Genomic DNA, 14,147 nt, shown 5'->3' with positions numbered 1-14,147 from the left:
AAACTGTGGTGTCCAGTGGGAGCTGACGTCGCCGTAAACGTCACCACAACAAAGCGCCGCGTGCTGTCGGCGCCCCCTATGGATAACTGCACATCACACTAGAGCAGCACTTTTTTTTCATTTGTACCAGAATGACTACATGATACTGCAGAATCCTACGAGTATCACCAATTAAGAAAATAAAACTGGAGAAGGAAGTGCGTTTAATGTTTTTTTTTTCTACTTTCTACAATTTATAAACACACAGAAGACATCAAAGATATATGGAATTCTGTAGGAAAGAAAAACACTTCTACTCTACTAAATATATATATACTTTATATTCAAATCCTCAATATCTCCTTTGCTTTGTCAAAAAAAAAAAAAAGTAAAATTATTTAACTTTTTCTTTACTACATTACTCCATATATCTTACTTCAAATATCCAATGTCTTATGTGTGTTTATAAAGTATAGTAAAAATAAAGAAAAAAAACAAACTTTTGACTGGTTGTGTCTGTATTTGTACTTGTCCTTATACTTGTACTTGCATTGCTGACATAAACCAAATACACACAGTAGCTTAATGATGAATTCCTGCCCCATGAGAATCCCAAAGCTTTTCCATTCCCTGACCACAAGCCGCCCACTCACTGTGGAGTCGCTGTGCCATGTTCCCAGTGCCAGGCCTGTACATGCTCGCCACGCACGCCCCCGCTACTACGAGCTGTGTACAGTACTACAGTAGTATGTGTTCAGAACACACAGAGTACTACAACAGAATAGGCAGGGTATTTGTTTATACTAATATCAGTATACACAGGTCAAAGCAAACAAGTCAAGCATTATTACTACAAATACTACAACTATTATGCATTATTACTACAAATACTACAATTATTATGCATTATTACTACAAATACTACAACTATTATGCATTATTACTACAAATACTACAATTATTACGCATTATTACTACAAATACTACAATTATTACGCATTATTACTACAAATACTACAACTATTATGCATTATTACTACAAATACTACAACTATACAGCATTATTAGTACAAATATGACAACTACTATGAATTATTACTACAAATACTACAACTACCATGCATTATTACTACAAATACAACAACTACTCTGCATTATTATTACAAATACTACAATTACTCTGCATTATTACTACAAATACTACAACTATTATGCATTATTACTACAAATACTACAATTATTATGCATTATTACTACAAATACTACAACTATTATGCATTATTACTACAAATACTACAACTATTATGCATTATTACTACAAATACTACAACTATACAGCATTATTAGTACAAATACTACAACTATTATGCATTATTACTACAAATACTACAACTACCATGCATTATTACTACAAATACAACAACTACTCTGCATTATTATTACAAATACTACAATTACTCTGCATTATTACTACAAATACTACAACTATACAAATGCAACCAGTGTCCGTTTAGACTTTAGTGAGTTCGATCCAACAGGTTTAGAACAAAAATAAATAAAACAGGTGAAGTTCATGAGACGATACGTGCGGAGTCGATGGAAGGGCATCTGGTGCAGTACCTGAACAACATTAATGTGGCACCAGCTCAAATAACATAACGGTGATAGAAAATAGGGCTGGAAATCAGAGCGTTCCTCACGATTCGATACTGTACTTGATACACGCCTCACAACACGATAATATCACGATACGGCCGCACATGTGATAATGTTATTATGGCATATTATTATTATTATGATTATTTTAAGAGAAAAAAAACTTAACAACAGTATTTCTTCGTTAAACCACGACCTGAACAAACCTAATGTGAAATAAAACCATTTGAATCACCAAACCAGTGAAAATGTCAAACATATCACAAAAACAACTTTCCTTACAATCAGCCCACGATATCGATACATCACCACATGTAGTATCGCGGTATTTCGATATGTCAGCACACCCCTAACGATCAGGAGATGTCTCTGTTCCATACAGGCCTTAAATTGAAATAATATCCTTGTATGGTAAAGCTATTCATTTGGATCAGGTCTGCCAAAAGCGTCAGGGTTTAATGAGAGCCGAGCCGCAGCTTTGAGTCGTCGCCAAAGTTCAAGGTGTTAAATCCAGTGAGTTTTGCAGACACTCGTAAATACCAGGGACTTTCTGGGGACGCAAGTTTACATAAATACACATTTGAACAAAATAAAAGTCTAAGGACGATGCTTGGACTGTCCCAAGAGCAGCTGATGAGAAAAACAAGACTCTGGTGAATGTGCAGAACGACTGATTTCCCACTGGGTCTGGATCATTCTGATGAGCAGTGGCCCCAGAGGATTCAGCATGGAAACTATAGAAAGAAGCACACGTTTTTACCATAGACTGTATATAAAAGGACAGAGCTAACCTGCTAGCCACTGTGTTCCAAATAAGAAGTGAGCACGTGAGCGCTTCCGGCTCCATCGACTCTAACTCACTTTACACAGGAAAACTGTGTCCTCTCTCTTTGTAACTGCTGCTGTCAGACTCGTCATTTTGGTCTTAAATGTTCATATTAACCCACTCTATATGATCCTGGGGTTTTTATTTCACTATTGTGTCTGAAAATCAAGATATGAACATTAATAACAGACAAATCAGGTGCCTCCGTTCCCCAATGTCGTTTCCACTAGTGTTAGAAAAGGTTTGAGTGACAGTGTTGCTAAGCCCACTGTGGGACGTCACACTCACTTAGTTCACTTCTTTATATAGTCTGTGTTTTTTTGTCAGTATTTCACACAGACCGTGTGGCGAGTCTCACCACAACACCTGCACATGTAACACTCAGCATTACTTCTATTTGAGCCATGGCTGTTTTTATTACAGGATAAATGGAACAATACACTGGGAGCAGTACTAATATTTCTCTGCTTTTTCATAGTAGCAGTGGTAATAGTGGCACTGGAGGTAGTGGTAGTAGTGGTAATAGTAGTAGTGGTAGTAGTAATTGTAGTAGTGATACTGGTAGTTGTAGTAGTGATAGTAGTAGTGGCAGTGGTAGTAGTATTGATACTGATATTTGTAGTAGTGGTGCATTTGAACAGTGACTCATTATAAAGACTAAGTGTATTTAAGGGTTTTATTCTGTTATTTCTGAGTTTCAAATATTTTAAACGGTGTTGTGTATTATAAAAGTGTTTAATATTATAATCCTTATTTGTATTTTCAGAGGCAAAAAGCTGTTTCAATATTTATCATTGTCGTTTCCATAGCAACACATCGCTCTTCACTGTGTGTACGACCGGCCGACTGCGGCTAATGAACTTTGAGGACACTAATTCTGCTTCGTCTGGAAAAAGGAGCCTCAGATCCAGATGTGTATTTGTACTTTGAAATGTGCTCTGAAATACTGCATGACGTTTACATCTGTGTTGGTTTCACTTTAGCAGATCTGCTGGATGCATTTGGCGGCGAGCGTGGGCTCGTAAAAACGGCAGCTTTAACTAAAATACATTTAAACGGATTAATCTTCAAAAGACAGAATTCCACAACTCCACAGTCGACCCGGATTAAAGCGATTGGCTCGGATTGTGATTCCCGAGCAATAAAAAGGCAGGAAAACCGAAGCAGCCTGGTCTTTGTATCGGACGTAAACATTAAAATGAATCAGGGACAAACAGCGTGGGTGTATTTACAGTGTGAAGGAAGAGCCGCTTCACACTCCACAGAAACTGAGCAACTGTAAAATATGTTTCTGTGTCCAACGAGGTCAGAACAGGCTTTTAACCTCATTTAGACTGCAGCCCTAAAACAGCAGCAGGATCAGTGTGGGACAGGAACGCTGTGGGACAGGAACACTGTGGGACAGGAACACTGTGGGACAGGAACACTGTGGGACAGGAACACTGTGGGACAGGAACACTGTGGGACAGGAACACTGTGGGGACTAGGTTTAACGAGGTCTGGGAGTCAGAGTGAAAACACAAATGCAGAACTGAAAAATAAATTATGTGTCTTATTGTGCCGTTAAAATCTTTCCATTTCAATTTTACAAGTAACACAAACACACACACACACACACACCTGAATCACACACACACACCTGAATCACACATGAGCGACTTGAGCCTTTTTAAATCCAGGCTCAAAACTGTTCTTTTTAGCTGTGCATGTGACTGAAAGGTTTTTATTCTGCACTTTTCTCCTTTATGGTAAACTTATAATGATTATTTATGTTTCGATTTGTATTCTTTTTTATTCTGTAAAGCACTTTAAATTACCTTGTGTATAAATTTTACGAATAAACTTGACTTGCCTTGCCTTGCCACACACACCCGAATCACACACACACACACACCTGAATCCCTGCATACAAAAAATGCTGTTGTAAAAGTTATACAACAGTTCATAATACGGGTTGAATACACACACACACACACCCACCCCCACTCACTCACATACACACTCACTCACTCACTCACACACACTCACTCACTCACACACACCCCCTCACACACACTGACTCACACACACCCCGACACACCCCCACACACACCCCGACACACACCCCGACACACACCCCGACACACAGGGTTTATGTTTAGAGTCTGTGTGTTGTGTGGAGAGGACAGAGGAGAAGAGGAAAAAGTGAATGAACTCTGCTCAAACTCCCGGCTCCTCTGCTCAGCTTCAGCCTGTGACAGACTGTCCTGCAGGTGTGAGTGTGGCTCGTGTGGCTCGTGTGGCTCGTTGGTTCGTGCAGGTGTGAGTGTGGCTCTCTTCACTGTGGGTAAGTGTTTCCTTGCACCTTCTGGTTTAAACAAATTATTAAAATGACGACAAAGCGATGTGACTCTTCGATCTTAAAGGGTCGTGCTTAAAGGGGCGTGCTTAAAGGGTCGTGCTTAAAGGGGCGTGCTTAAAGGGGCGTGCTTAAAGGGGCGTGCTTAAAGGGGCGTGCTTAAAGGGGCGTGCTTAAAGGGGTGCCAGTGTCTTACAAAGAGCGTATTGTGTGTGGCCTGTCCACTCGCTCTGGTCACTTCTCGAGAGCTAATACAAACAGGCCTGAAAAAGATTTACTCCAACGTGAGTTTGAGACGCCGCGTTCATCCTGACTCCTGTTAAATGAACTGCGGTACGCTCTCCACAGGTTGAGACGCCGTGAGTCTGTTTCTATAGTGAGAGTAATGTGATAAACACACAGAGAGAGGCAGACTGTGTGAAATGTAAATCTCTCTAATTCCCCGAGGTCCTTAAATGCATCGTGGCAGCTCTGTATGAAACAGATCTGCAGCTCGTGTGTGTGATTCCATTAGACTCATTAAAATGTCATTTTGTCGTCAGGTCACAGTTCGGACTCGTACCTGAAGTAAAAGAGTCATTGTGGCCCCTGTGTAAAGCGCGGCCCTGTGTGTGGATCTGTGGAAGCTACAGCTCGGCCAATGTAAGTCTCAGGAAGTAGTGAATGTAAAGTTTTCATACAAACGTGAATACTTTGTGTCAGTTCCAAGTCTGTATAAATAATGAGATTTACGCCGAGGCTAAATCCACGTCTCAAACCTGCTCACGACACGATCGTTTGAGAGAGTCAGTATTTCAAAACCCACGACAAGACCCTTGAATTGAAGTTTTAGTTAAAGGCACACTGTGTAACCTTTCTGTTTATCTCCTTGAAAATGGAATTGCTTCACAGAATGTTCCACAGTAAGGCATTAAACAAATCCAACTGAAATCTGTTCGAGTGCATGTGTTTGTATCTGTGAAAAAAGTACCTTGAGAAACTTGCATTCTTACTGTCACCGGACACGGCTCTCATCACCTGCTTATCTCCATATAAAGCCATACTGTGGAGCATTCCAGGCAAAGCGAGAACATCTCCATGGAGACCAGAAAGGTTACGAAATCATGCCTGTCACGGTAACACCTTTTGTCGCTACAGAGGAATTCTGCCATAAACAATAATATTGAAACTACCTTATTACGCAGAATATTCCCAGCAGAACATTTTTAAATAGAAAAATATCATTAAATGAGAAATAAACATCAGAATGTCCCTATAATTAGCCAGAAAAGTGACTTATTCATTCCTCCACAGCTCAAATCTGATCATATTACTACAAAAATAACAAAAATCTGCCAGTTTCACAAAGAACAAGTCCCCACAATAAATACTGAGCCCCTAAATAAACTGATCCAGGTTTCACTGAAGTGGATCCAGTTTTTATCAGGACAGGCCTAAACATAGTGAACCTTTAAGTTAGAAAAATACAATGAGATTCCAAAGCTGCAGAATTCCTTGAGTGAGTTTTGATGTAATGGGATTGGGAATTTTGTGGCAGCCCAAACATCTCCACTGACCCACAGTTTGCATAACGCTCACTGGAGGTTTTTTCTTTCCTTCTCCCTCTCGGATCCAGGAAAATGAGCCGAAATGGGTATCGGTTCCCTGATATCGGTTCAATCAGACAATGTACAGGCTGATTTTGGACAAGAATGTGTCGTAATGTTTGAACTTTTCTTCATCTAAAGCTGTTGAGTCTGATGTGAAGGCGACAAAGAACACTGTTGGATCTCTGTGGAATAAGTGAAGTGTGTTTTAAGGAACTGTTCCTGCCCATGTATCAGTTCATATCAAGTATCGGCAGATGCTTAAAGTCAAAGTATCAATATCAGAACTGAACAAGCGGAATCATTTCATCCACAAATCTCTCCACATGTTAGAGCCACATGAACCATCTCGCACTGAAGACTTTAGGGATCTGCCTCCTGATTTAGTCCTGGTTCAGTCCTGGTTCAGTCCCGGAGTCAGGACTAAACATGTTGAATCATTGTTTGAGTTTTGTGCAGATAAAACCTGGAACAGTCTTCCTGAAGATGTGAGACAGGCCTCTACTTTGACAATGTTTAAATCCAGGCTCAAACGGTTCTGTTTAGCTGTGCATATGACTGAAAGTGTTTTATTCTGTCGCTTCTCTTTTAATGTTACTTTTATCATGATTCTTTATGTTTTGATTTGTGATTTTAATGTCTCTTATTCTGTAAAACACTTTAAATGTCTCCGTGTTCTAGTGGTGCTGTACAAATACACTTCCCTGCTCTCGGCCTCAGACTGGGGCTGCAGTGTGGACGCAGAAAATTACAGGAAAAAGGCTTTCACACTTCACTAAAGTTTTGGCACAAGTTTCATCGAAAGTGTCTCGGGATCCAGTGAACCTACTTCAGCCCCTCCATCGAGCAACACGAGAACGACACCAGGAAAACAGAGCCAAGGTCCTATATCACACAAATGGACTCTGTGAGCTTTAATCCATGTTCTAACGCTGTTCCCTCGTCAAAAACAGACCTGGAGTTGTGTTTTGTTTCATTCACACATGTCTGAGTAACACTTTATTACTAGTCTGTCTACATCTCCAAAGCTCAAAATGCTCTGTTCCACTTTGTGATGTCATGAAGTGGCAGTTTTCAAGTTAACAGCTCCTTTTACCTTTAGTTCAGTAACGGTAGAACTGATCAGCTCCGCCTCTTCGAGACTGACACTGGCTGATTTTTTATTACATTTTTATTGTCCAAAATTGCTACATGAACATTTGGTGCCCTAAATGCATGGCCATGACTGATTTTATTTTATTTTTTAGATTAATTGAAGTAAATACAGAGAAGTGGGTGGAGGTAGGGGGTAGGTGAAAACAGATTTTTCCTAAACCCTCAAACGCAAACACGTCCGAATCAAAACACAACTCTGAGTCGCCAAAATTAAAATAAATAGTAGAAACGAATACAGATGAATCTCCTTCCAAAATTCCTGCGTCGAAGCAAACTTTGGTGACATATTTTTGGAACGTTCTCGGAAACAACAAAACCATTTAGGGGCAGTTCATAGGGTGTGAACTGTATCCATGGTAACCAAAAGTACCAAACGAGGAGCTGTGATCGGAGCCTCTTGGCAGGGCATTCACTCACAATTAGCAAGCACTTAATAATATTTGCCCCGAGGCACAGGGAAGTACAGTAAAAGTTGGCAAAAACATGGAGTTAATATGAAAATAAATGAGACATGGAACAGTTACTTCCATTGATTTATGCCTTTGCTCTGATTAAACTAAATTTCTTCCTGTAAAAATAACGTTTGTGCAACTCTTAAAAGGCTCCCCTCCCACATCTGCTCCACACATACAGTTCCTGCCTAATTTTTCAACACGAGTGCGAACCATGTGACGCCTTTGATGTTCCATACTGCGTCTACGAACTTTCAGAAGAAGAAGAAAAGGCAACAGCTTTTTCGGCTCTGCTCTATGTTTATAATCTCTGACACCTGTGGATCATTATGTTATAATTTACGCATTTTAAATCACAATATTCATAAAAGAAACTGAAACTGTAAAAGAAACTGAAACTGTAAAAAAAACTGCGATGCCCAATGGAAGCTGACGTCACAGTAAACGTCATCACAACAAAGCCAGCGCCCCCTATGAGTAGCTGCACATCACACTAGGGCAGCACATTTTTTTTCCATTTATACCGAAATAACTATGTGACGCTACCAAATCCAACGAGTATCGCCAATTAAGAAAATAAAACTGGAGAAGGAAGTGTTTCCAAACTTTTGTCCAACAGCTGACTTGAGTAAAGCTGGACTAATGCGACTTAAGCCGGAGCTAAAGTCCACCTCTGTGAATGTCTCCTGAGAATATCTATTACCAAATGCCATCGTATTGTTTTAAGTCAGATGCAGCAGACGGGGCCCGGCTCGGAGCAGCAGACGGGGCCCGGCTCGGAGCAGCAGACGGGGCCCGGCTCGGAGCAGCAGACGGGGCCCGGCTCGGAGCAGCAGACGGGGCCCGGCTCGGAGCAGCAGACGGGGCCCGGCTCGGAGCAGCAGACAGGTCTCTCTCTCAGGCTCCGTTTTTTCCCCCAAACTCTTCCTTGAGCGTCAACAGTTGAGAAGTGCAGCCGCTCCACACAACATGACTTATGGCTTTCCTGAGTGTTAGTAAAAGGCTAAATGCAACTGTAAACTATATCCACATAAACCTGGTGCCCTGCAGAAGACCTTTTACGAGTGGAGGAGAGCGGTGGAGGGGAGAGGTGGAGGGGAGCACCGCAGCCTCGGGAGCGTTCACACTGTTTAGGAGTTTGATAAACATCGTCGTCAATTTCTTTTTATGAACATGTCTGTGATCATCACCTGGAGCTGATGGAGATAGATGTGTTTAAACAAAAGACCCTGAGCTCTGGGACGTCTCCAGAGGAGGAAGGTAATGAAGTACAAGTAGTAAAGTAGTGTACTTCAGTAGAATTATATCTGTGCTTTACTTAAGTACATTTTACAGTGTGTACATTTTACTTTTACTTGAGTTCATTTGAGAGCAGTATCTGTACTTTTTACTCCACTTTTGAACAGGACTGAAAAGTAAAAGTACTCTTCATATGATTTGAGGTTTTTATTTTTACTAAGTTTGTGGAAACATCCTGACTCAAGTTTTCAAGTTCAAACTTCGGCATGGAGTAAAAATAAATACATAAAATTCAGAAGAAAAATTAAGAAACTGATTCATATCGTTTCTGTTGAACCAAATGTCTCATTTTAAATAAATATTTCTACATTTAAACTTTAACAAACAAACAACACTTATGTGAAATACTTTAACTTTTTAACTTAAAGTACATTTTTAAACAGGTACTTAAATACTTTTAAGTAGATTTTTTTTCATGTGATACATTTACGTTTACTTGAGTTTTTTTTTTGTTTTTTTTACCTCTGTATCTGTACTTTTACTTCAGTAACAAAATGGAGTCCTTCATCCACTGGACACATCACATGTGAAAAACAAAATGGAGGCTTTACTGTAGATTTGAATAAAAATGTCATTATACGAAACTGTAAACCACTAATGAATTTAAAATTATTGTTCTGTTTTTATTATGCTTTTTTTTTCAAAGTTAAAAAACAATGATATTTATGTCAAGAGCAGGTTTCAAACTGTCATCCTTCAGATCAGAGGACAAACGCTCTACCAACTGAGCCACTGTTGCGTATAGATGGGGGATATTACACTGTCTCCATGGATGAAACATTGGCCCGTCCTCGTTTACATAATTATAAGATTAACTGCATGAGCCGATATGTGAGGGTTGAAGAGGCCTTTGGCATAGAACGGCTGCCAGGTCTCACAGTCTGCCTCAGGGCGTCTGTGTCTTGTAGCTTCTATCACAGTGGATGAGGTGTGGGCGGAGCTCCGTACCGGGCAGTTTTTCACAGGGGTCAGGACTTAGATAGTACCTTTTATTTTATTATCATTGTCTAGAATTAGAAATAAGAATTAAACCTGTCCCTATCATCACTGTATCGACTCATCGTTCAGTATGAAGCTCAACTGTAGATTTGGGGTTTCAGTATTTACCTTTTTCTTTGCAAAAATGGGTGTTTGGGTGTTTTTGTTGTAATCTGAATCTCAGGTCTGAGCCGTGGAGGTGAGTCTCTTTTATGGTTCATTTTTGGAACATTCTGCTGTTTATTTGCAGCTCATGACTTTAATGAAACTGTCCATTTAAAAATGTTCCTCTTGCTTTATTAAAACCTTAATCAATGACATGAAGCTGTTTCAATATTGTCGTTTATCGTGAGATTTCTCTGTAGCGATATATCGAGCTTTAAAATGTGTTATTGTGGAGACGATCTCTTTAGTTCTACTGGAGTTTTCATGACTCTTCTGTGGTGCCCTGCTCCCAACAGCCATAAAAACATATCAGAACACACTCATTTTCTAGGTCGTACTGGTAGTTTTTATATCCAACCTCACGGGTCAGGGGTCACACACTCAAATGACCCGGAGCTGCAGGAGGTGGAGTCTGGGTGAGGCTGAGCTACATCAGTAATTCCACATAAAAACTTTAAAAAAATGTAATCTTCTGAAACATCACGGCTGTTTCCAATGCAAGGAAATATGTCGTTTGTTGTGGATTTTCTGGATTTACATCATTTTTGTCAAGTCTTTTGCGATGCGACAAACAGCACTGCAGGAGTGACATGAGCGTTCTGGCTTTACAGATCGCCACTAAAATGACGTCAGCGATGCTACAGTGGCCACGCCCCTCTGTTCACGCCCCTCTGCTCATGCCCCCCTCTGCTCACGCCCCTCCGCTGACGCTGCTCATCGTGGCTGCAGCTCATTTCATCTGTGTTTGGTGGAACCTTCGACACAACCAGGTAACAGGACATTCATAAAAACTGTCAGGGCGCACTAACTTTAAACTTTCATATTGTCCTGGGCCACAAAATATTGCCGAGCCTGAGACGCTGCTATAGGTGGAAGCGCTGGTTTGGATTTTTAAGATACGCCAGCCCTTCAGTATTGTAAAAACATATGGAAAATATAGAGTCCAACAGCCATATAACTCGTTCACATGTTACAGGGAGACTCAGGCTGTAGTGTTGAAATGTAGCAGTTTTGCCTCATGAAAACGAGCTTCACATCTGAAAGTGAACGTGACGGAGACATTACGGCTCTGAAGAATGAGCTGAACACAAGACAAACGCAGTGGTTTGGTTTGGGCCTCAGCTCAGCGCGTTTCTGAGCTTGTTTCACTCTGTTTAATATCAGCAAAAGGATGACACACACCTGATTTTAAATAGAAGGAAACAGGGGCCACAGGTGAAGTTACACAGGTAGGAAGCATTGATCTCATACTGGTATCAAATATCAGCTTCCAAATATCAGTTCATCTTGGTCGGACGTATAAATTAATGTAATGAGACTATTTTCAGGTCGTAGTTGCTCAGAAAGTCTCAGAATATTTGAACTTTTATTTACATAAAGTTGCTCTGTCATTACTTCAGACATAAACAGCTCCATAAGACATGCAGATCAGTTTTAGTTTATTTTATTTTTCTTTAAAGTAAATAAATGCTGTTTTCAGTCTCTGGTATTGGTTGATATCGGTCACATATTTAAACCTACAGTATCAAAATCGGTATCAGAACTGGAAAAACTGGATTGGTGCATCTCTACACAAAGACTATGCAAACAGATTATCTTTTTACCTGAGAATATTTAAAATCGGCCTAAGTACATCTCAGAATGACTTCTGTGTTATAGTAGTACTCAAAGTAGCAGTACATGACGCTATACAAGCAGTGGTGTAGTAATAGTAAATGTAGGCCTCATTTCCAAACTCATTTGTTAGAGCAACCAGTGTTAAAGTAGGCCTTCAACAGCCACATCAAATCAGTAACATCTGCAGCTTTTTTTTACCATCTAAAAAATCAAAGGTTTACTGTCAAATCCAGACTTGGAGAGACTTGTCCATGCATTTGTCTCCAGTAGGTTAGAGTACTGTAACGTCCTGCTCACTGGCCTCTCCAAACGAGCCTTAACACAGTTGCAGTACATTCAGAATGCTGCTGCTCGGGTCCTGACTAGAACCAGGAAGTACTTCACACATGTGTCCTGTGCTCAGGTCTCTGCACTGGCTCCTGTGGCTCAGAGAATAAACTTTAAAGCAGCTCTGCTTGTGAACAGGTCTCACCATCGACCAGCACCAAAGAACATCTCCCACATGTTAGTGCCACATGAACCATCTCACACTCTGAGGATTAAACCAGGACAAAACCAGGACAAAACCAGGACAAAACCAGGACAAAACCAGGACAAAACCAGGACAAAACCAGGACAAAACCAGGACAAAACCAGGACAAAACATGTTGAATCATCGTTTCAGTTTTATGCAGCTAAAACCTGGAACAGTCTTCCTGAAGATGTGAGACAGGCCTCAACTTTGATGTTTAAATCCAGACTCAAATTGTTCTGTTTAGCTGTGCATACGACTGAAAGGGTTTTATTCTGCCTCTTCTCATTTAATGTTCATTTTATGCTGATTATTTGTAATTATTTATGTTTTGATGTATGTATTGTTGTATTGAGATTTTAATCTCTTTTTTATTCTGTAAAGCACTCTCAATTACCTTATGTACGAATTGTGCTGCACAAATAAACTTGCCTTGGCCTTGGCCTAATAGTAAAGCAGGCCTAATGGTAGTACTAGTCGTAGCAGTACAAATGTGGATTTTGCAGAGCTGTTACATAAGTACTTTTCAACAAACTTACTTAGCATCTTTCACAGAATAAGTATTTTGAAGTAACATGATCTCTTCTGTGTAGGCTTTTGTAAAAACGGCTTAGGACAAACAAAACACAACACTTTAAGGATAAAATGCAGATTATCACAAAGGAAAGGCTGCGTCACTCCCACAGGCTCCAACATTAAGCCAATAAAACACCACACAATTCAAACCTACGCTGATATTTAATTATTTACCCGCTTAATGGCATTTTAATGATATGCGTAAAATCATGTGTCGTGCGTAACAGCCGCTTTACTCTGCGTTGCTTATCTATTAATCAAACTTCATTATGTAAAGCAGGAGACAACTGCCCTCCAGCTGACTATAAGAGCCCCCCATTGTCTCCCAGTCAAGTCAAGACCCACTCCAAAGTGAATCCTCCTCGTGCTGCTCAAAACAAAAGACAAAAAACAAATAAAAGCGGATGATCTGAGACGGGATGAAGGCGCGTGGAAACCAAACAGCCAAAGCAACGCGCTCAATCCGCAGAGAGAAAGTGCAAAAAACATGCCAAGAAAGTTTGTCTTAAAAGTTTGAAAGACTCACCAGACGCGCGTAAGTCCCGGGCACACAGCAGGAGCAGGGCGAGCCACAGCACACCGCCCGGGCGCCTCCTCCACCCACACGGGCTCGTCTCTGTCCGAGCTGGGTCCATTCCTCCGGCTGTGCGCTTCCACCTTCACTCGCTCCTAAACATCCACCAGCTCAACGCGAGACCAGAGCAGCTCTCCACACGAACGCACCGCTTCCAGACGCTCAGAGCAGCGCGAAAGGTCACTCTGGATCTGTGTTTTTTGTCAGGTGTCCCGGATAGTCCCCGTGCGTAAAAGTGTCAGAGGTTTGTCCCCGTGCGTAAAAGTGTCAGAGGTTTTTCCACGTTTGTGTCTCCTCGGCTGTTCCACTCTCCCGTCTCTACCTCTGCCCGAGCGCGTTTCTCTCTGCAAACTTCAGAGTCAGTGGAGCAGTGCAGTCCACGGGCTCCACCGGCTCCACATGGCTCTGACCAGCCCGCGTGCGCCATCCAGCGGC

The 14,147-nt window shown here is 41.0% G+C and overlaps 1 protein-coding gene across 1 annotated transcript in view; it reads right to left on the bottom strand.

Annotated features, from left to right (window-relative positions):
* ror1 (receptor tyrosine kinase-like orphan receptor 1) overlaps positions 1-14,147 on the bottom strand; it is a 169,943-nt gene extending 155,796 nt beyond the window's left edge. The window contains exon 1 of the mRNA XM_055221029.1: positions 13,665-14,147. Within this exon, the coding sequence (XP_055077004.1) occupies positions 13,665-13,773 (109 nt within the window). The 5' untranslated portion in view covers positions 13,774-14,147. The remainder of the gene's footprint in view (positions 1-13,664) is intronic.

The sequence above is a fragment of the Periophthalmus magnuspinnatus genome, chromosome 4 (genome assembly GCF_009829125.3).
Source record: "Periophthalmus magnuspinnatus isolate fPerMag1 chromosome 4, fPerMag1.2.pri, whole genome shotgun sequence".
NCBI classification, from domain to species: Eukaryota; Metazoa; Chordata; class Actinopteri; order Gobiiformes; family Gobiidae; genus Periophthalmus; species Periophthalmus magnuspinnatus.
Note: the sequence above shows the minus strand (reverse complement) of the source record. Positions and strands in the feature narration are given on the sequence as shown.